Source organism: Quercus robur, chromosome 2 (assembly GCF_932294415.1).
Source record: "Quercus robur chromosome 2, dhQueRobu3.1, whole genome shotgun sequence".
Taxonomy (NCBI): Eukaryota; Viridiplantae; Streptophyta; class Magnoliopsida; order Fagales; family Fagaceae; genus Quercus; species Quercus robur.
In genome coordinates this window covers 36,675,329-36,698,877 of record NC_065535.1, presented here as the reverse complement: position 1 = coordinate 36,698,877, position 23,549 = coordinate 36,675,329, and the positions used below count along the sequence as shown (strand labels likewise).

The 23,549-nt window shown below is 31.4% G+C and overlaps 1 protein-coding gene across 1 annotated transcript; it reads right to left on the bottom strand.

The window, feature by feature from the left end:
• Positions 1 to 1,844: 1,844 nt before the first annotated feature.
• On the bottom strand, positions 1,845 to 21,284 carry LOC126698444 (laccase-14-like). The gene is given in 12 exon segments (XM_050395668.1): positions 1,845 to 2,171; positions 2,649 to 3,593; positions 5,772 to 5,900; positions 6,013 to 6,257; positions 6,346 to 6,497; positions 9,836 to 10,027; positions 17,834 to 18,009; positions 18,243 to 18,601; positions 18,982 to 19,190; positions 19,192 to 19,589; positions 19,886 to 20,011; positions 21,051 to 21,284. Coding segments are annotated over 12 exon segments (3,114 nt in total). The 5' UTR covers positions 21,103 to 21,284; the 3' UTR covers positions 1,845 to 2,040.
• Between the last annotated feature and the right edge of the window lie 2,265 nt (positions 21,285 to 23,549).

The window sequence follows — 23,549 nt, the reverse complement described above, 5'->3', positions numbered from 1 at the left end:
GTTGGTAGTAAGAGGTTTGAGTCTGTAAATGAGAGAGAGAGAGAGAGAGAGAGAGAGAGAGAGAGAGAGAGAGAGAGAGAGAGAGAGAGAGAGAGAGAGAGAGAGAGAGAGAGAGAGAGAGAGAGAGAGAGAGAGAGAGAGAGAGAGAGAGAGAGAGAGAGAGGAACTAACAACTTCTGGTCATCGTCGATTTCAAGCTTCTTTTGGCACCCAATAGTTGGGTTTGCGATGTTGAACATAACCTTCATGTTGGATGTGAGAGAATGGGGTGGAGTGGAGCAGATGCGGTTGCAAATGAAGATGACACAAAAAGAGGAAGTGAAGCTTGTGCTTTCTTTAGAGTTTTGTATGATGCGCTTTGGAGAGATACTATGTGGGTTTTTTTTTTTTTTTTGGGTTTTGGGTTTCTTCCCAGACGAATGGGGCCAAGGCCCAAACCTTAACAAATGGAGTTTGTCTTTTAGAGAGATTAGACATCAATAGTGGACTCGGCCCATTTAAGGACCCAACTCCAATTTCAGCAGTAGCAAGCCCATTTGGGTGATCCCATGCCATTATCGTAAAAAAATAAAAAAAGAAGCCCAACCTGAGACCCAACTCAAGACCTAGAAAACTGGCCCGATTATAGACCCACTTTTTTAGGTCAGGTCGGGTCGGGTTTTAGGCAACCAAACCCAATTTCTATTAGGTCGGGTTTCAAGTCACAATAAACCCGATCCAACCAGACCCAATATCAATCCTAGATGCATGTTTTCTTAAAACACATATTATTATCTTATTTAAAAGAAATTGATAAGAAAAAATAAGTTGTTGTCTTTATCTAAAAAAATGTTTTTATCCAAAATATTGCTGTAAATTGGTAAAGTCACTTGGCACAACCACAACTTAGGAAAAATTGTTGCAATTTAGTAAAGCCACTTGGCGCAATCTCGACTTCTAAACCTAACTTTTATTATAAAAACATTTATTGTTATTTTATCTAAAATGCATGTTGCATGTTTTGTTAAAACAATTATTGTTACTTTATCTAAATAAATTGATAAGAATAAATAAGCTGTTGTCTATATCAATTGAAATGTAGATACATGTTGCATATTTTGTTAAAACACTTATTGTTATTTTATCTAAAGAAATTGATAAGAACAAATAAATTGTTGTCTCTATCTAAAAAAAATATTTTTATTTAAAATATTGTTATAATTTGGTAAAACTACTTGGCGCAACCATAGCTTAGAAAAAAATGCTACAATTTAGTGAAGTCATTTGCCACAACCTCGATTTATAAGCCCAACTTTTATTATATAGTATATGATATGATATCGATTTTTGACCACCCTAGCCTAAAAAAAAAAAAAAAAAAAAAAAAAAAAAAAAAAAAATCATGAACATCCTAAATATAAATTTGAGCCCATTAAAAATAAATTTTAATCTCTCCAAAATTTTTGTCGGTGAAAGGTTGAACCAAAAGTTGCAAAAAATGCTATGTTTAAAACACTTTTACAACATATTCATAAAACTTTCATAATAAATCTTAAGTGGCAAGTTGATTCTGGTAGACAAAAAAAAAAAAAAAAAAAAAAAAAATAGTAATAGGCTCAAATTAGAACCAGTAACAACTTGCGACTTAGACTTTGTTGTGAAAGTATTGCGAAAATATTGTGGATATTGCATTTTTCAAAAATTTCTCAAACAAATAGATTAATCTAAAAACCCAATTCAAATGTTTAATTGTAATTGTTAATTTTTTTAAAATAAAAAAGAAAAAAGAAATCAAGAAATTTATTTATTATATTATTGAAATGGTACTAATCACATCAATTTGTAACATTTTATTTATATAGTAATTAAAAAAGAAAAGCTGTCATTTCTTATTGATACAAATTTTTGGAACGCTTGATATATTGTAAGTTGCCAAGACCAATATTACAACTAAGAAACTTATCGATACCCACAATTGAACAGAAAGAAGAGAGATAATGAAAGCTAACAATCACAAGAATATAGTAAACGAAATCACGGATAAATAAATTCACTGCTCATTCAACATGGCGGTAAGTCTGATGGTGGAGGTAGCAATTGCGCTTCTGGGTTAGATCCATTTTTGACAATGAATGTCATGTCCATGCCCCAACTTAGGTGTCGTTCTAAATGGCAGTGCATGAACCACACTCCTACAATAAATTGAAACCGATGTCAGCTAAATGATGGCTAACAGCTGAATTAATAAAAATCATCTGTCTCACCTTTTATGTTCAACTTTATATATACCCCATTGTAGTATGTTAAGTGTCTAATTTTTTTTTTTGTTTTTTTTTTGTTTTAGGTTTTTCTATTTCAAACTTTACTTATTTTAATAAGAAAGAAAAAAAACATGGTAGATTATAATTGATAGAGTATAAAATGAAACATAATGAGTGAAACATTGTATTTTATCCTTAACAACAACAACAACAACAACAACAACAACAATATTAGCAATTTGTCTGAATTTTTTAAAAAAGTTTCTATTATTTTATATGGAAAGAAAAAAAAAAAAGCATATGGTAGACCGTGATTTGTAGGATATAAAATGGAATACAATGAGTGAGACATATGATTTATCTTCTTAACAGTAACGACAATAACTACATCAGTAATTTGCAATTTACCTGGGTTGTCTGCTTTGAATCTTATGGTAGCCCAGCCATTCTTAGGGACAGCAATAGTATTCTGAAGAGGAGGATCAACAAGATTATATCCCAATGGATCCTTGTCTTTGTCAAAATTCCCAAATCCCCAACCAACTACGTAAAAACTATATCCATGTATGTGAATGGGATGATCTGTCCCTGCAGCCAAGTTCGTTCCTTGCAAAACAAGCTCCACAGTTGAGTTATATTCAAGAACTTTCACTTCTGTGCCCCTTTTTGGTGTCTCTAGAGCCAATGGGAGATCCTCTGCTGTAAAATTAAATATAAAAGGTGGAAAACTTGGAAATTGGTCTCCATAGACGCCACTAATATGATTATAGTATGCTTGTAAAATGTCAATGGATGGGAACTCAAAGCTTATGTTGTTCACGCTTGCTGCAAGGCGACTTCCATTAGGGCCTTGACATGAATTAGTACTGCACGGAAAAGTGTTTACAGAAACTGTAAACATTAGTTGAGTGCTTATGTTTAAGGGCACATGAACAGGATGATTATCATCAGCTAAACTTCTGAGGCTACCAGTGAAGTTAGCTGATGCATTTGTGTCATTGTAGGAAGGAAGATTAGGTAATTGAGGTCTTGAAGATGCATTGTAGTTTTGGTTGTAGTGTACAATAGCAGTGGTGGTGGTATTATCGTAGAGTACTCCATTGGCACTGGAATATACTTTTGCAGCCATGTAATAGTCACCTAGTGCTTGGTTTGTTTCTAGCAAGACATCGATCGTTTGTCCAGGGGATATTGCAATGTAATCCGTTTTCAATGGCTTGGTGTAGCTAGCGTCTGTTCCCACGACTGTGATGTTGTGTTTTGCAATGGCAAAGAAAAGAATATCTTGAAGAGCAGCATTGATTATGCGGAGTAGATAGGTCTTTCCGTAGTCCACCATTAATTTGAAAGTTTCTACAATAAAAGGAGGAAAACTTCGTTATCAAAAAACATAGTAATATTCTATCTTTTATCTATATAAAAAAAAAAAAAAAAATTGCAATATGTATCATAATAAAAATTTTTCCCCACTATTTACTGATAAAAACAAATAATAGCATGACATATTGCCATATGTCATTTTTTTTTTTTTCATTTTTAACTTTTGATCATATATATATATATATATATATATAAAGGGATACATGACAAACTGTAATTGTGGAATATATGATAAAACACTTATTGTGGGATAAAGTATTTTTTATTCATTGTAGTCAAGATCCTCTTCATTTATATTAAATATGATATTTAAAATGTTATTTAAATTTTTAATTAACATGATATTATGTATATTTTCAGATCCAATAAATAATTTAAAGTAAAGTGGAAATAATTGTGTTTCTATTAAGGTAGTTCACCACAGAGAAATACATGGATCCCTATCAGTGGCGACTCTAGGAATTTTTCTCAAGGTGTTCCTTAGGTACGTGGTTTTTTTATTAAATATTTGTCCATAATTCTACCAAAAAAATAAACTATAAACTATAAATTTATTTGAAATATTAATAAAATTAATAATTATTGTTGTTTAGTTGTTTCATTAATTTGTTTGTCTTTTATAAATTATAATTTGTTATATTGTTATTTCATTAATTATAAAATTATTAATTGTTGTTTAGCATAACATAATTTAATTTGTTTGTCTTTTATAATGTATTGGTTAATTAAATTATTAATTATTGTTTATTAGTTGCTTCCTCCCATTAATTATTGGTTAATTAAATTATTGTTTATTAGTTGCACTAGCACATACCCCATGTGCATTTACTTCCCCTAATTCAAGTATCCCACCCCGGCCCCATGCCCCCATCCGCCCCCCCCCCCCCCACCATGGTTTTAAAAACCGGTACGGTGAAAAAATTGAAAAATGGACTGATTACAGGTTTTCTAGTCGGACTGGGGTCCGACCGGTGATCAAACCGATGACGTCATAAATAAATAATTATAAAAAATTATAAAATTAAATAAATAAGAATATAGCTACTGATATTTACTAAAAAAATATATAAAATTTTAGAAGTATTTTCATGTTAAATTTAACTCAAATTAAAAGAAAAATAAATTATCATTTTTTTAGAGGAAGAAAAAGAAGTTAACCTAAACAAACTACCAAAAAAAGAAAAAGGTTATGGTTTTGAAGTTTTATAATCATATATAATTTTCAGTTTTTTTAACAAAACCATTATTTAATTTAAAATATTTATCTATGTTAATATAATTTCATATCTAAATATTTCTTCTAAAAAAATTGTATTTATTATAAAAATATTTTATGCTTGTCTTGAATATTGCAATAACCTTACTGGTGTACGAAGGGCAAACAATTTAGATTCTTTGCCTTTGATTGACCACTCAAACCCACGTAAGCCATATCACAAATGTATTTCTCATCAAAAAAAGAAAAGAAAAAGAAAAGTAAAGTGGTTTGCCTCTCCCACCTAACCATTAACGTGGCCAAAGGATATTCACCCACATTTATACCAAACTTTTTAGAAAGATTGTCCTCTCCTCTCCTTATCTAAAAAGTCTAAACAAATTGCTCAAATCTCTCTCTCACTTTGAAGAAGAAGCAATGGCTGAGCTGCAGTTTCCTCTCTTTCTCTGTTTCCTCCAAAGCCTAGTTTGGCTCTTAACCCAAATTAAGAGATATTTCTTATTTCATAATCATTTTCTCACATATTCTCACATATTCTCTGTTACAATTTTTTTTTTTTTTTTTTTAGATTCTCTTTTATAATTTTTTTATTTTTTATTTTTTATAGATTTTAGTTCAAAATTTGTTTGGCATAAAAAAAGTTTGAGAGTGTTTCTAATTTTTTTGAGGGTGTTCCTAAATTTTTTTTAAGGGTAGATAAGTAAAAAGTTTTAAATTATTATATATATATTTTTTTTAGGCCAGGGTGTTCCTGGTAACACCTTGAACCAAACGTGGCGTCACCACTGATCCCTATATCTTGAACTCTTAATTATCGAAATTAGCGAAAAAATAAATAAATTTAGAAACTTGAAAGAGATTTTTTTTTTTTTTTTTTTTTGTGTGAATAATTTAAGAAGAGAACTTAGAGAATGGATAACCAAGTTCAAAAATACCAGATTTTGAGCATGGATATAGATCTCCAGGTTGACCATTGATAGTATATGCATCAGAAACATTGGGGTCTCCTCCACTTTCACGGAATTCATTGTAAAGCTCCATTATATCTTTCTTCCACCACTCTCCTGCATTTCAACAAAACGTTTAATCATCGCCAGAGTTAATTTTATATCTTGTGCTACAAATCATGAATAAATGGAAAGGGTAAGTGTTTTTGAGTTAGCAAAACTTGTATACCCAATATGATGGGCACTTCAGCATGAGGCTTGGGAAATGGATAACTAGTTCCCTTCTTGGGATGGATAATAATAGCCCCATAGACAGTGGCCCTTGTCCAATCACTATGAGCATGCCACCAAAGAGTTCCTTCTTCAGTAGAAAATATGATCTTTTGGCTAAATTTTTGTCCTGGTTGGATGGGACATTGTGTAATATATTCAGGACCATCTGACCAAGGATATCTTGGTTGCTTCACTCCATGCCTACATTATTGACATTATAATCACAAATTTAAATTTAAATTATCATAATATGATGAATTTAATTATTTAATTGATATTTTAATATTACCAATGGATAGTGATGTTGTAATTGCCTTTGTTAAGAACATCAACCACGATAGTATCTCCTTTGTTAACGTGTAGAGTTGGTCCAGGAAATTGTCCGTTTACTGTCAAGATGTTTTTTGTGCTGCAAAGTCTTGTGTATGGAACATCTTTTACCTTTAATGAGAAGTTAGGCAAAACTGTACTTAGATAAATAAATATAAGGACGATACAAAACAGATTCATGCATGCTTGCACTGAAATGCAAAATATTCATTGACTGACAAACTTAGGATTTTAATTCAGATGTAGTTACATTAAAATGCAAACTTCAATTACGAAGTTAATATAAAGATCTTGTTTTCTTTTTTCAATCTTCACTAACTACAATATTTCTGATTTAATTACTACAGAAGAAGGAACCTAACATGCTTTTTATGCTTACCTAAGGATGTGCGCATGACCTTTAGTGACAATTAATTTGTCATCATGCTGCATATTTATCTTTTAAAGCAAACATTAATTAAACTCACATAAGGAATATTCTAGAAGCTACTATACAACGAAAACCTTGATAAATGTATTTGGAAATGAATGTGATTGGTGCAAAAATATAATAAATGATTGTTAGAATTACTTTTTTCTAATTGGTAACATATTATTTTATAAAAAATTATATATTGTAAAATTTGTAATATTCATAGCATCATTGTTCACATAATTAATACTAAAATAGTGGCGGCTCTACATGCAAGCCGAGGTGGTTACAGGACCACTCTGACTTGCAAAAAAATGTACATATATACTTGCCAAAAAAAAATTTATATGCTAAACATATCTATTGTGACTACCCTAATGAAAATGTTGAACACCTTGACTTAAGAGTTGCAAAAATTTGGTTTCAAAAAAAATTAGAGCAATGCTACTACATTCACAACATTTTCACAATAAGTTGACAACAAATCTAATATGTACTAATTCTAATTTGAGCCCAATATTGATATTATTTCTTTACCCACCAATAAAAGCTTTTTGCATAAAATTTATCTAAAAAATGTTGTAGACATAGCATTACTCCAAAATTAATTTTTCCCTCCAAACATAATCCTTAATCCCTTTTTTAAAATAAAAAAGCTTAAATAACAACAATAAATATTAGCCCAAATAACAACAAACATAAACCAAATAAAAACAAAACAAGACCAAACAACAAGAAGTGAACAAATTATTTAACAAAAAGCCTATTATAAAACAAAATGATAAAATTTGTAACTCGTTCAACATATTCAATATAAATAATATTTAATTTCATTTTTCTTTGAAAAATGGTACCAGGAAAAATATTGTGGTTATGAGTTCTCCTTGATGGTGACTAAAGTTATACTCTTTTTGGCTTTGAATTCGTAACAATTTTGCTCTCCTTAGTGACTCAACTCGTAATTGTAACAAATATTAAAGTTATCACTTTATTAAATTTTGCATAATTTAAATTTTTTAGTACTACTCTAAAAAAAAAATTCCTAGAGCCGCCATTGTACTTAAAAGAACAATTATGTGAATTTTTTTTTTATATTGCTTAATATATTAAAGCGATAATATCAAGGAGAAATCCTTTTGGATCTAAAAGTTAAAAAAAAAAAAAAAATCACTATTTTAGAATGAGAATCATTAAAAAAAAAAAATCAATACTAAATGAATTCATGTAAAATAAAATTACTACCTATTTAGTATTAATAAATTATAAATGAAACAATAAATAAATAAAAATTTTAATAGATTTCAACTTATCATTAGGAAGCTATAAGTTGACATTTTCTTTAAATCATGAAAATCATCTATCATTGATTCTACTATTAAATTTTCTAACCTAGTACTCTTAAATAATAAAAAATTATGTTTCCATATCTTATTTAGAACCTAATTCTGAACACCCCACCCCCACACACCCCCCCCCCCCCCAAAAAAAAAAACTTTGAGGAAAAAAAAGCGATGAATTAATTACTATCACAATAACAACGAGAGAAAAATAGAAATTTGAAAAAAAACAAAACAAAACAAAATCAATATAATTTGACACAAAAATAGTGCTTTTAATTTGAATTTTTTAAAACAACTTGGTATTATGTTATACTCACCAAATACTTCGGAGAAAAAAGGATTTTCATAACATATATCCCTACTATCTTAACTATATTCGTATCCAAACATACGAAAAAAATTAGTCTAAATTATCTTTGTTATTGTTGTTGTTGACTTTTTTTTTTCTATGTAAAATTTTATCTCCTGATAACTAATAGAAGTAAATTAACTAGGGAAAAAAATAAAATAAAATGGAAAGAAAGAATAGATTTTGCAATCCCAAAATTTAAGAATTTGGTATAGTCAAGAAAACCCAATTATTAATAAGATTGATCCAAAATTTTCTTTTTATGAGAGAGAGAGAGAGAGAGAGAGAGAGAGAGAGAGAGAGAGAGAGAGAGCCTCTGACCTAACTAATATTGTGTGCAGTACTAAGGACATCGAGATATCGGAGATCTATGCATGAGTTGGCAATATTTCTTGAGGTGCTTATTGCCTCCAGTGTGACAGTATAACTTACGTTTAAGTGTATTAACTTTTTTCCCCCCTAGAATGGGTCATTAGTGTAAGTCAATTGGTTATTTCCATTTGTTAGAAGTCTTTGGGCCATCTTGATTTTTAAAAAATAATTAGGTATAATCATAGAAAATATAACTTCAAATTTCATCAATATATATATATATATATATTAAAATTAACTACATATTCAAAAAAAAAAAAAAAAAAAAAAAAAAAAAACGAAAAAGAGAAGTGATTCTAACTGTAATGCCTTTGCCAATAGGCTTGCTGTTCATATTGGTATTATCTGATTTTATTCATATGGTTACACGGGGTTTGAAATTTGAATCCCTTTCTCCGTTTATTGTATCAAAGTAATTATTAAAAAAGACTTTAATTTCTTCACGTAAGTTTACTCTAATAAAAAATAAAAAATAAAAAATCTGTAAGTGCACAACAGATCATGGATGGAAAACAATAGCATGTAAGGTGTATGTTACCTTTTTTTATTTTGAGGAAAATTGTTCTCAGGCACTCGTAAATTATACTCCATACACACGTCCATAATTTTACATGTAATGTCAACAATTTTTATAAATGTTTACATTTTAAAATGTAAAATGTGTAATGTGTACAACTATGTGTGAGAATAGATGCATTTTTGTTTAGTCACAGCTAGCTAGGAATAGGAGGAGAAAGTCTATCTTGCTACTTGCCTGAAAGCATGTTTGCAACATATGTGTCCCTCTCTCAAATGCAATTGACCGACTAAGTCTAGTTAATCTTTAAATTGCCCTTACCACCACGTCACTTAAGCATAGTGTTCACTACAAATGAGTTTATATAGAGCATATATTGTTTTTGTTTCCAAGCTGGTCATTTATTATGCTACAGACATGCATGCATATCCATTTTCATAGAAAACAACAAATACATACCACAAAAGTATGGCGAGCCAAACCTTGGCAATGCAGGAGACCATCCAAGATCAAAAGCCCTAAAATTTGCAGAACTGAAAATTTCATTATTAGAGACATTTTGTAGCAATGAGATATTATCCTTTCAATAATTTTCTCAATGAGACTTTGAAAATTAGAGGTAGTGATGTATTTATAGACTTTTAGGAAGAGCTAAGAAACCAAAATTGGTGAAGCTGCCACTGTAGGAGGCAAAATTTTAAGCCAATTATAAAATGCCACATCAGAATTCTCTTGTGGCATCAAAATTGGGTTAGTTATACTTATACCCTTGTCTGTTTCAATATTAATGCAGTGCAAACCACAATTTGAACTAAAATTCTCTTTATAACAGAGACATAGATCAGTGTTTTTTGCTTGCCCACTTATCTTACTAGTTGCTACAAAAATTCAAAAGCTTTGACTATGACAAATACCAAGAATTTAGAAAAATCTAACGATGCGTGATTCCTTTTGGTAATATACAGATACAGATACAGTTGACAGAAAGAGACAAAAAGAATTGGCTCATCTATGAACTTTATTTGCTCTTAGGCTTACTCCGGGCCAAGCCTTGAAAATTTTCAAAATAAGAATTCTTTTAGACTATTCAAACTCAAGATGTTTGGTAAAGTAACAAAACGAGTACAATGGTTCATAAAAAAAAAACAAAACGAGTACAATAAATCGCCCTGATGTTTGGTAAAGTATTAATTAAGCTGTTCCACATGTGAGATTATTTTTCATCATGGCTAACGTCACAATCTGAAATGGATAACAGGACATTTGAAAAGTATCAATAACGCTATTCATTTATTTTTTTTTTTTTTGACTTGTATCAATAACGTTATTTTATTTATTTATTTATTTTTTTTTATGGGTATCAATAACGTTATTGGATTCTGAGTTTTCAAAGATACTAATCTCTTACTTACCGAAACAAACCTACGCAACCTGTTTTATAGCTTTTGTCTCCTATCTAAAAATCAAAAATCTTAAACTAGGCCTTCTATAAGATTGCTTAAAGGATCTGTTCTCTTCTCCCTTAAGTGAATTTGAAAGGCCTGAGAAACTAGCCTCCAGTCATGAGTTTTATAAGGTTGCTTTGTGGATCTGTTCTCCTCTCCCTTAAGCGAATTTGACAGGGCTGAGGTTGAAAATAGGTTTTGTTGTTTCTTAACCAACAATTTGGTATGCCTAGGCAAGAGGTTTATAGCTCACTAGCATTATAAAGTTGAAATTCTCTTGTGGGTTCCAAGCTAACCAACACTAAAAACTAATTTGATATCAAGAAATGGATGTCATTAGTTGATTTTTTTTTTTTTAAATAGAAAAAATAGATTAAAATCCCGTATTTATTGTTACAATTGAATTATTATTATAAAAGAAAATACGGTACAAATGACTATGAGAGTCATACGAAGAATCCAAATTGGATTAACATTTGCTTGAATTCAGATTTGTCAAACAACGAACACGGAGGTCAAGGTGGTGCACAATGAGGATTTTATTTATGACTTCTCTCATAGAGTTATTTGGTCATCATTATCGGAGATTAGGGGCCCATTTTAAGCCAAACTTGCTGAACCATCTTTGAACCTTGTATTTTGCTAGGTTAGTAGCTTTGAATAAAACTTGATCATAGAGGAGTAACAAAAATGTGGATCTAATTAGTTTGAAGAATTTGTATGCGGATTGAGTTTGATCATATCATCTAAAGCAAACCTTGTAAGCAAGGGTAAATGGCGACTTGGTACAATCTCATTTTGTTGGGTAATAGATTGACTACAGGTCCGTTTGGATTGAACTTATTGTTGCTGAAACTGAAAACTGAAAATACTGTAGCAAAATTATTTTTAAATATGTGAATAGTATCGTGAGACCCATTTTTAATATTTTTTAACCCGTGAACAGAGCCAAACAGTGCTCAATAGTATGTGAACAGTACTCTTGTCCTCTTAAAGCAGAAACAGTGCAGGAAAAAAAAAAAAAAAGTAAAACGCAAAACACAGACTTGACTTTCAACTGGATCCAAACCGGCACTACAATTAATTAACCAATCATCCAATTTGAGGAGAAAATGGGCTTTTGCCCTTAAAAATTAAAAAAAAAAAAAAAAAAAATACTAGCATTTTGCCCCATTTCCCAAACTAATTAGGGAAATGTCCCCCTTTTGAAATCTGATTTTCTCAAAATCGAGTTTTTTAAAAAAAAAAATTCTGGAGCCCTATAGTGGCGTTTTAAGGAGCCTATAGTGACATTTTAAGGATTTATAGTGGCCTTTTAGAACTCGAGCTCCATGAACTCGAGTTACATGCAAGTTTTTTTTTTTTTTTTTAACCTATAACTCGAGTTCATGGAGCTTGAGTTCCAAAATGCCACTATAGGCTCTTTAAAACGTCACTATAGTCTCCTTAAAACGCTACTATAACTCAAAAGAGGGAAATTTCCCTAATTAGTTTGGGAAATAGGACAAAATGCTGGATTATTTGATAAAAAGGGGCAAAGGCCAATTCTGTCCCAATTTGATTAATTGAATCAAATTACATACAAATTAAATTATGGCACAATCAAATAACCAAACTAAATTAAGTGTAACAGAAAATAAGTTTGACATGGCAATTTGATCACGGTGGAGGAAACATTCTCAGGTAAAACCTCATTAGGTGAATTTTAAGTCACCACTCCTGAAGAATCCACTAACAAGAATAAATGTTACAAATACAATAAATCTCATACTATTCTGAAGTAAATACCTATAGTAGAACCTACAAATCTATAAGAAAGCTTAGCTTCGGTCTCCAATCTATCTATCTATCTATCTATATATATATATATATATATATAAAACCGAAACTTCTGCTGGCACCACAATTTTCCTCGTCAGCATCATTAAAAAAAAAAAAAATCTGATTTTTTTTTTCTCTAAAACCCAATAATACATAAAACCTAATAAACCTAAGAAGATTTAATACCCACGATCCCGACTTGACCTATTATTCAACTCATTCTCTTGAGAGATTGATTGGAGAGCAAAATCTAAATCCCAGCGCTAAAATCAAAGAATTTGCAATTGAAGCCAGCCTTCTTTGAAGAGCAAATTCTGAACCCGAGGTAAGAATTTCAATTGAAAGAATATCTACATGTTATTATTTTCAACAATCTTACTTATTTTAGGATAAGTGCTCCGCATATTAGGCCAAGAGTAGTAGCTTTTGTATTTAGTTTTTTTTTTTTTTTTTTTTTGAGATTAGCATGGACTTATGCCTATGTCTTAGCTGTAAAGGATTAGGAGTTAAAGTTTTAATTTTGGAAGCTAACAACCTATTGTTGATGATTTGATGCTTGTGTTTGTCAGCTTTTGTATTTAGTTTTTTTTTTTTTTTTTTTTTTTTTTTGAGATTAGCGTGGACTTATGCCTATGTCTTAGCTGTAAAGGATTAGGAGTTAAAGTTTTAATTTTGGAAGCTAACAACCTATTGTTGATGATTTGATGCTTGTGTTTGTCAGCTTTTGTATTTAGTTTTTTTTTTTTTTTTTTTTTGAGATTAGCGTGGACTTATGCCTATGTCTTAGCTGTAAAGGATTAGGAGTTAAAGTTTTAATTTTGGAAGCTAACAACCTATTGTTGATGACTTGATGCTTGTGTTTGTCCTTTCATCTTTATGATTCTAAGAGTTGGTTTGACTAATTTACTTTGTTCAAACACAATTTGTATTTTGTACGTTTCACTCAAGCCATAAATTCAACGTTTTTGTTTCTTTCACTCATATTTATAATATCTAATACCATGCCCATCTTGCATAATCATATATAACTGAGTTATATAACTTATATTTTAGACCAAGTTACAATTTCAACAACAAATTAATACTGACATAGGAATTATATTTGTAGCCTTTTGTAATTTTCTGTGGCTGAATTATTTTAAAATAGAGTTCCGAACATGTTTATATCTATAATTATTTATACCTATGAATTGATTTTCTCATGCTTAACCTTTACCACTTCGATGCAAAGAATTATTGTAGTTCTTAGCCAGTATTGATCAAATCATTTGAGTTTTGCATTTGCCTTTGTCTTTGTTCTTCTGCTTGCAATATCCTAGCTAAATATGGACATTTTTATTTCTCTGTATTATTGTAGTTCTTAGCATGTATGGATCATTCTTCAATTGGTTTATAATCATTTAATGCTTTCATAATTTTCTGCACAATTTGTGTTAGCATCATTAGAGATGCTTTGGTGAGAAAGCATATAAAGTCTTTGGAGGTTATTTTCCTTACTTTGAAAAGAACAATGTTAGTCGAAGATGCATATCAGTTTTTTGATGAATTTATTGCAAGAGAATGGGTGCTCAGTGGCACTAAATTAAGTGATCAAATTATATTTTATGTATATGACTACCATCCTTTCACTTCTTTCTTTTTGTATGTGTGTGTGTGTGAATCATGTTGAAAAAATTGTAAACCATGATATTACTAAGAATAATATCCTCCTAGCATGCAGTTGAATCAAAATAAATTAGAGCTTTTTTTCTTTTTATTCATTTAATTATTGTAAAAAAAAAAATGTAGGAAATGCAGGCTATTTAAAAAGAGAATTTGTGATTTTGCTTATATGACAAAAAGCTTTGAGTTTTGCTTTTGAATCTTTTGTTTTTAATCCATGCAATTATTGATGCTCGGTTGAATTGTAATTCTATTTAGAATTTTACGCATTAATTTTGTTTCAAATTTGTTCACTTCATAAAAATAACATTATATCATGCTGATTTTGTTTGATGATGTGCAATGTTATAAGATGTCAAAATCCAAGAAAGTCTAAGGTGTTTTTATTTTTATTTTTCTTTTTTTGCATAGTAAGAGCACACAACTACGAAAAGCAAAACCTACTCATGTGCATTTTAAAGAGTAAAAGTTTTGTGTATTGAGTATGACCTTTTAATGAGCAAGACGCTATAGTTGTAAAATGAAATTATAAGATTTTATTAGCTTAATTATAAGATGTAAGGTGAGTTAGGTTGCTTAGGTTTTGTGTAAATGTAATATTTGCTAGAAAACACTTTTGACGTGCAAGTTTAAAGGAAAGAAATGATATTTTAGAAGAAGAATGCTTGGGTCAAGATTGTCTAATTTTAGTTGCTATTGGCTTATGTGTAAATTAAATGTCTAGAACAAAGATAGACGTGGCAATAGTGTTTATTGAAATTCTTGACACATTGAATGTTTAGGAGCATGATCTCCAAAAATACAGTAGAGCGAAAATTAGATTTTGTAGTGAGGTTGATTTACAATTAATATGAAGTTGTATGTTTTTATTGTTGCAAAATTAAATTTGGGTTCTAGCTTTGAACCAATCCAGGAAAACATACAAACAGTCGCAATTCTTTGTAGATAGTTTTCCCTTTCTTTTTTTCTTTTTCTTTTTTTTTTCCCCTTCTTTTAGGTTTTTTCTTGATGGACAAATCAACCTCTTATCGATTCCTTTTTTTATTGTGAGGTTGATTAATTATTTTTTTATTTAACTATCCCATGCATCGCACGGGTTAGTGACTAGTTAGACTAATTCTTGTAATAGACTTCTTCGCACAAATTTCCAATTTGTAAATTTGTGACTAACAACACATTAGCCCTTTTGAATTTTGTGGCTTTTCAAAGTTATTTAATTCACACTTTGTTGAACCATTAACAGCTTGGTACAAAACTCTAGGTGCACAAATGTCACTGCAACTCCTATTTTGTGTGTGTTTCTATGTGTTTGTTATGACGGCTATAAAATATATATTTTATATGCTCTGAAACCCTAATGCACATTCTAAGGACAACCTAGATCTAACATGCTAGCATTCAAGAACATGTGAAGAACTAGGAATAAAATGCATACTTGATTCAAAAGAACTATAGAATAATTAAAAGATCAAAACTACTAATGAGAGAGAGAGAGAGAGAGATTTCATATTTTTCTTTGAAATTTGAGGAGTATGTGGAAATCTAGTGTGTTTTGGTTTGATACTAGAGATGGGTATTTTATACTACATGCTAGGGGTCAGGAATGAGTCTCTGGGCAATGTGAAACTTCGAAAAAATTGAATTTCTATGTACAAAACATTGGGATTTAGGTCAAATTGAGTGGGGAACAAGACAAATAAAAACGGAAAGAAATTTGGAGGTTTTTGTCCAAGTGTCAATCGACATTTGGTTCCAAACCTTTCTAGATTTTTTCCTTTTTGGTATGTTTTTTTTCTGGTTTTAATTGTGATATGATTTCCTCCGAATTTTGACTTTCTTTTCAGACTTCCTTGGTCTCCAAGCTCAGCAAATTAATTCCAAAGAATTATTTAAATTAATCGATTTTAAGAAATTAATTAATAATTTTTTCTAGGATTGAATCAGGTGCATACAACCCTATAATAAATCATATCCTCAACCAATAGTATTATGACACATTGTTAAATTTGATTTAGAGTAAAATACTCTAATTAAAATCAAGAGTTAATAATCACGTGTGATAAGGATTTAATTCATGCAAGTGCATGTTATATTGTTAAAACTTGTTTTCTTTAAGTCTTTCAATCCAGTGGTCCAATTAAGGCACGTGAAGTGTTGCTTTAATTGTTATGACTTCAAGATTTATTTCATGCACTGCAATTGGAAATCAAATGATCAAAATTACAATTTTACCCATGTGATGATGATATGCACATGAGATGCAAATGAGGTTAAATGAGATTGCAAAATGGGATGTTTACACATGGCTGCCAAGCAGTGGCGACGTCACTTGGAGGGCAGGGTGTTCCTGGGAACACCCTGCCTTGAAAAAAAAAATTATATATAATAGTTTAAATTTTTTTATTTGTTTACCTTAAAAAAAAAAAAAAAAGTAGGAACACCCTCAAATTTTTATGCCAAACAAATTTTGAACTAAAATCTAATAAAAAAAAATGTAAGAGAGAGAGAGAGAGTGAAAGAGTGAGATGGGTAAAAAATTGAAAGTGGCCTTTGATAATTCTTTGAGTTTGAGGTGGATTACTCATGAAACTTCAACCTTCACAATGTTCACCTATTTGTAGCACAAAGAGAATGGGTGGCAGAGAGAGTGTGGTGCCTTGTAAGATAGAAGTATAAAACACAGAGATAGAGAATTTGAAAACTAGGGGCTCTATTCGGGTAAAAATGGTGGGATTAGGTGGGGATAGGTGAAATATTAAATGGGCACCCAAGCAAATATTGACACGTTTTTTCTTTTCTGGCAAATAGTGTCCTTTAGGCAAAATTTTAACATCAGCTGACAGTTAAAAATAGGAGTACCACTTGTTTGAAAAAAAAAAAAAAAACACGTTAAAAAAGACACCCAATTAATGGTATATAAACCACATTGTTAATTTTTTTTTTTTTTTTTTCCTTTTGAGATTTTTTGGTGTATAGAATGTAAATTTGTTTTGGTTTTAATTTTTTTTTTTTTTTTTTTTTTTTTTTTTTTAAGTACAAACTTCATGCCAATCAAATTTTGAATTTTAGCCAGTATTTACTGAAACGTCCTGAAATAGACCGAAATTACTCGAAATTTTTTCAAAGTGAAATAGGAACACCTTGGACAAAATTTTTAGAGTCGCCACTACTGCCAAGTCACACATGTCTTTTTTCTAGCACAACATGTTGATTTATATCAACAGACAATTATAGTATAAACAACCATATATATTTTGAGAGGGTTTCAACTTATGACATCTCTTATTCAATCATCAAAAATTTTACCAGTTAAGCTAACTGGAACTCACAATTATTTTATTATATAAAAGTATTTTATCTAAGGGTTTCTTGCTATGGACCGTTTTCCAACAAAGGAACTTTGATTTTTTTTAAAATGAAAGAGAGTTCGCTTATTAAGAGCTACAGATAATTAATGCAATACAACAATAAACTTGTTACATAAAGTTGATTGATGCATTTAGCTAAAAATTGATTCGTTATCTTTTACATGATCCGATCCAACATTGTTCTGAAGCCGAGATCTTTATGGAACTTTGCAAGAAGGCATGTGAGGAGGGGGTTCGCGAATGCTTGTCTCAGTAGTGCCTCCATTCTTCACAATAATAACAGCAGCCATTCCCAAAGTCATATGTCTATCTAAATGACAATGCCAAAGCCACACACCTGCCACCAAATATAATTGAGATTAGCATCCACAAAATACAGAACAACCAAAGCCACATGGTTAGATCATCAACACATTTAACGCATCCAATCAGTTGCAAGGGAGCTAGGTTGTTGGTTACAAGATCTTGAGCCAAAGTATATTTAAAGCCCACGACCGTGGTATCTCCAATGTGCATGCATTTCTTTTATAGTGACAGTAACTAAATATGTAAAATAGAAACGTAACTAACCTGGATTGTTTGCCACAAATCTGATGGCAAGCCATCCATTCTTAGGAACTGAAAAGGTATTCACTTCAACTGGATCAACCAAATTAAAACTTTTTGGATCGGTTTCATTGTCATAATTCCCAAAACCTTTTCCAACCACGTAAAAACTATACCCATGCAAATGCATTGGGTGAAATGCTGAGCCATCCAACAAATTGGTACCTTGAAAAACTATCTCAACTTCTTCATTATAATTCAACACCTTCACCTTGGTCCCAGTGTTTGTTAATGCTAAATCTCCTTCATAATCGTCACCTGTAAAGTTATAAAAAGACGGGGGAAAGTCTGGAAAATCTGTAGTATAAACTCCACTAATGTTCCTGCATGAAAGTTCTTAATTTAATACATTTTCCAAATCTATAGTCATCTATAGTATTCTCATGTTACGTGTAGATGAAATATTCATAACTAGTTATTACCTAATGTAATGTTTGGGAAAGTAATTTACTAAAATAGTCCCTAAAAATCAAAAAAGAGAATTAAAATTAAAATTTATTACATATGAGAGGACCATGTATCGATCAATCTCTGACTGGTCATTTGAGTAAAAGCCACAATAGTTTGTTAATATCATTACTAAGACATCGTAGGACATGCGATCGTAGAGGAGCAAGGGAAAGGCATTGAAATTGCATACCTTTTTCCATCACTAAAACAAAGCAATGTATATTTAAAGTAAAAGAGGGATAGAGTGAAAAACCTGTAGTAAGCCAGTAGTACATTACTAGAAATTGGGTTGGACCAACTCATGTTATTAGCGCTTGAAGCCAACATATCTTCTTCACTTGTAGATGGTGTAATGTTTCGAAAAACAACTTTGTTGATGGAAACTGCTATAAACATTCTGGTAGTCACATTTAGAGGGACATTTATTGGATAGTCTTCGCTTGCTAAGCTCCTAATTAAATATGCTTTGGAATTTTATGGCAGCTTTTAAGTCTTTGTAAAGAGGAAGCGTATTTGGAAAGGTAGGGGATGATGGGATAGGATAATTGCCTCTATATTGGAGGATCATGGTAGCATTGACAAGATCGAACTCTATTACTTGTTCTACTTGGCTCCAGAATTGATGAGCAGCTATATAATAATGGCCAAGACTCCGATTTGCTCTGAGTAGAATGTCCATTGTTTGTCCTGGGCTTATGAAAATGTAACTAGTGTTTACAGGTTTGATATAATTCCCATCCGTTCCAACAATTGTGAGGTCGTGTTGAGCAATTGCGAAGAACATATCTGCAGACACAACTTCGTTGACTAGACGAAGAAGGTAAGTCTTGCCTTGATCAACCATCCAACGGTTTGTTGTTTCTACAACATTAAGATAATTATGACTCAATTTATGATTCCAATAGGTGATGATGACAAAATTTATCTGGTTATAAGAAAGTTATCCAACAAGTTATCCTTTGAGCTCCAAAATCTATAATGGTATTGATTCTTTCTCTTTTGTGTACAACTTTCATACTGATCACCCATGTTACGTTTCAAATATGAACATCAATTAAAAAAATATAGATGTCACACATAAAATTATGGACATTACATATATAAAGTGTACATCATTGACGGTAAGAGAATAATTACGCAATAATCTACAACCGTACCTTTAGAGCATGGACACAAATCTCCCGGTTTGCCATTTATGGTGTAAGCAATGGAATGTGGCAAGTCATCACCAAATTCTAGATCCTCATCCAACAAAGCTTTTAAATTTCCACTGTACAACGTACCTGCATACTTAGCAAAACTAAATGAAATATGCGTAGTGCGTTTGGTTCGCTGTAATATTTCATTAATATGATGCACATTACGATAATATGATATTAAAGTTTTTGATTTATTTTATTTTTTTAACATTACCATAATCGAAAATTACAAAATAGATTACATCATCTTAACTTCATAACATTTCTAAACAATGTAATGTTGTATTTTTATATTAAGATTACATTAATGTAATATTACGAGGTAATGTAACATCACGGCGAACTAAATGCTTCCTTATTCTAATCTCAAATAGTTACTATGCTCTAGCAGTTAACTTGCGCAAATGAACCTTACAAAACCCAAAATGACTTTGCAAAAAAAAAAAAAAAAAAAATTTAATTGTACTTTAGTAAGTAAACAACAATTTCTTGTCTGGGTTTAGTTACTGGTTATTACACCATCACTGCTACTGCTATTGATATCATACTCCAAACGTCAAACGTAACACTTAGGAATACAATTTTTTTTTTCCAGAATTTAGAATTTATTTTGTTAATTGACAATTCTTTTTATCCATTATAAAGGATAGGGCTGCTTATGGCCATAAGTTTTTTTGGATTGTTATACTACTCAAATTTTTATCATAATATCTCAATCAAAATATCATTAATTATTCCTTTACCCGGATCGGACCGTACAGTCTGACCCGGTTAATCGTGAACTTCTCACTATTGCAGTTCTTTTAATCCTAAGAACCCCTCTATGAGATAAAAGCATGAAACAGTTCGAACCGTGGTCGAACCGTACGGTTTTGAGAACCGTGGCCAGTTTCTACGATTAGCACGATTCCTCTTTTTTTCAGATCTGGAACCATTGATTTGTAAGGATTAAAAATAAAATAAAAAAACACAAAGAAGAAGAAGACGATGAAGAAGAAAAGAAAGCACAAATTCAGGTCTTTGTGGATGAAGCTAAAGTTTGGTCGCCATTTGAAACTCTTTTCTTCAAGGCTTGTGTCTTTGGAACTTCTAGAGCTGATATGAAGATAGATGATTTCAGTACCTTGTCGTTGCTTTGAAGGCTGAAATTGATTTGGAAGGTGGAGAGAAAACATGTTCTGATTCTTGCAAATGGATGAAGAAACTGCATCCGTGTGCTAATTCTTGCAAATGTTAGATTTGCTTTTTCTAGTTTCTGTTCTCTTTTGATTTTGGTCAATTAGATAATTTGGTGGTTTTGAAATATGTGGTGGAGAGTGATGTTTTGTTTGTCAAATTTGTGGTGGTGTTGATGAGTTGTCAGAGTGATAATGCAACCTAGGGAGTAGGAAAGAGTAGGACATGCAAAGTATCTTTAGCATGTAGGGATGAGTCTGTCAAATTATTGTTAATTTGTTAGCACTACTACTACTATTATTTATTATTATTGAATTGATATTTGGGCTTAGAACATTCCCATCAGCTGTTCTATAAAAAATGTCATTTTAACACATCAAAAGTCTACTTTACTATTTTACCACATCATTTTACAACATCTAATTTATCAGATATTCTATTCTTCCATCTCATACATTAAAATAATATATACAACACATTAAAATATCATTAAAAAAAAACTTCAAGCGGTAATATAATGCACAGCCCCCCACCACCACTGCCCATAGTAACCGGCCACCACCACCACCACCACTGCCCCTAGTAGCCGGCCACCACCCACCACCATAACCCACCAATATCAACCCATTAAAACCCACGAAACTCAACCCACATCCACAAAAAAAAAAAAAAAAAAAATCCCAGGCGATTTGAGATGGGCGGTGCTGCGTGGTGGACACCGATCTGCCCATCCGAACCCACCCACCACCGATCTGTCCATTCGAACCCACCCATCGCCCAACCCAACCATCAAACCACAGCCAAAAAAAAAAAAAAAACCCACGCGATCTGATCTGAGAGTGTGAGATGGGCGGTGCTGTGTGGTGGACGCCGATTTGCCCATCAGAACCCACCCACCGCCGATCTGTCCATTCAAACCCACCCATCGCCCAACCCAACCATCAAACCACAGCCAAAAAAAAAAAAAAAAAAAAAAAAAAAAAACCCACAGCTAGAGAGAGATCGGCGTGGAATTGATGCGTCGGCGTTGGCGTCGATGTCGGCGTCGGCGTTGGCGTCGACGTCGGCGTCGGCGTCAATGTCAATGTCGGCGACGGCATGGAAGGGAACTGATGGTGAGGAAGAAAATATGAGGGGATGAGAATGAGAGAACCGATCGGTGTTTGAGAAAAAAATAGGAAGAAACTGACTGAGGAATGAGAGAGAAAAAATAAAATATTCATTAAAATTATAACACATATGTCCGTACGCTCTCAAATATGAGAGCGTACTGTTCATGTGTTCCAAATTTTTTAAGATTTAGAACACCTCATGAGAGATGTTTTTTGGTGTTTGGTGTGCCAAATGCCAAATATGGCACACCTGATGAGAGTGCTCTTAGAGATTGAAATATGAACTTATAATTTTAAGACTATATATATATATATATATATATAAATTAGTAACTCTAAAATTGTAAGTCAAAATAAGAATATATTTATTTATATTTTAGTTAATTTTTTATTTTTACTAATTTAATATATATATTTATATTTTAAATAATTATTAAATTAATTATGACGTCATCACAGTTCGACTTCAGTCCGACCTTAAAAACCTCGAACCTTTCTCTTTTACGGTTCAATGAACGGTCCAGGTCTAAAAACCATGATGAGTGGGTGAAGATTTTATTATTATGATTATTATTAGTTTTTGAAATATTAATAATTTCATAACTAAAGTGTCTCGAACACAATATATTTTTCTCATTTGAGTTTGAAGTGCAAATTGCAAGTAGATTCATATTGTTATATATCGTTGGTTTCTAAAATCTAAACTCAATTCCAACTTGGAGCCTACTAGTGGAGAAATTATAGAGTCTTTTGGTAGACCACGTCATTTGTCCACCATTCCACTAAAAGACTTCCACTTGTTTAAAATTGCTGAGTCAGTAATTAGTTTTTGTTTTAAATTTTTTTTTTTAACTTAACAATTTTAAACAGGTGAAAGTCTTTAAGTGAAATGGTGGATCACGTCACTTGTCCACCATTAGGACCTTATAATTTCTCCTACTAGTGAGGATTTGGAAACATAATATCAATATGTTATATGTGGAGCAGCTTAGAAGTTGAATTGGTACTATTTGTCAAGCACGTCAATAACCGGTCTTCAACTTAAATTAAGCTAGCTTATTTTATTTCCTTAAACTCAACTTATTTAAGTAAACTTTTATTTAAAAAGCCCCATGTCAACATCATTTGCTTTGGTTAAATAAAGCTAGCTTATTTTATTACCTTAAACTCAACTTATTTAAGTCAATTTTAGACACGTATAATATAATACTTAATTAACGGACTTAGAGCATCTCCAACAGCTTCTCCAAATTTTTGTACTATTTGGAGAATGAACAGTGATATTTAGCTTTTACCTACCCACTTTTTCAAATACACTTATATCTCATTCTCTA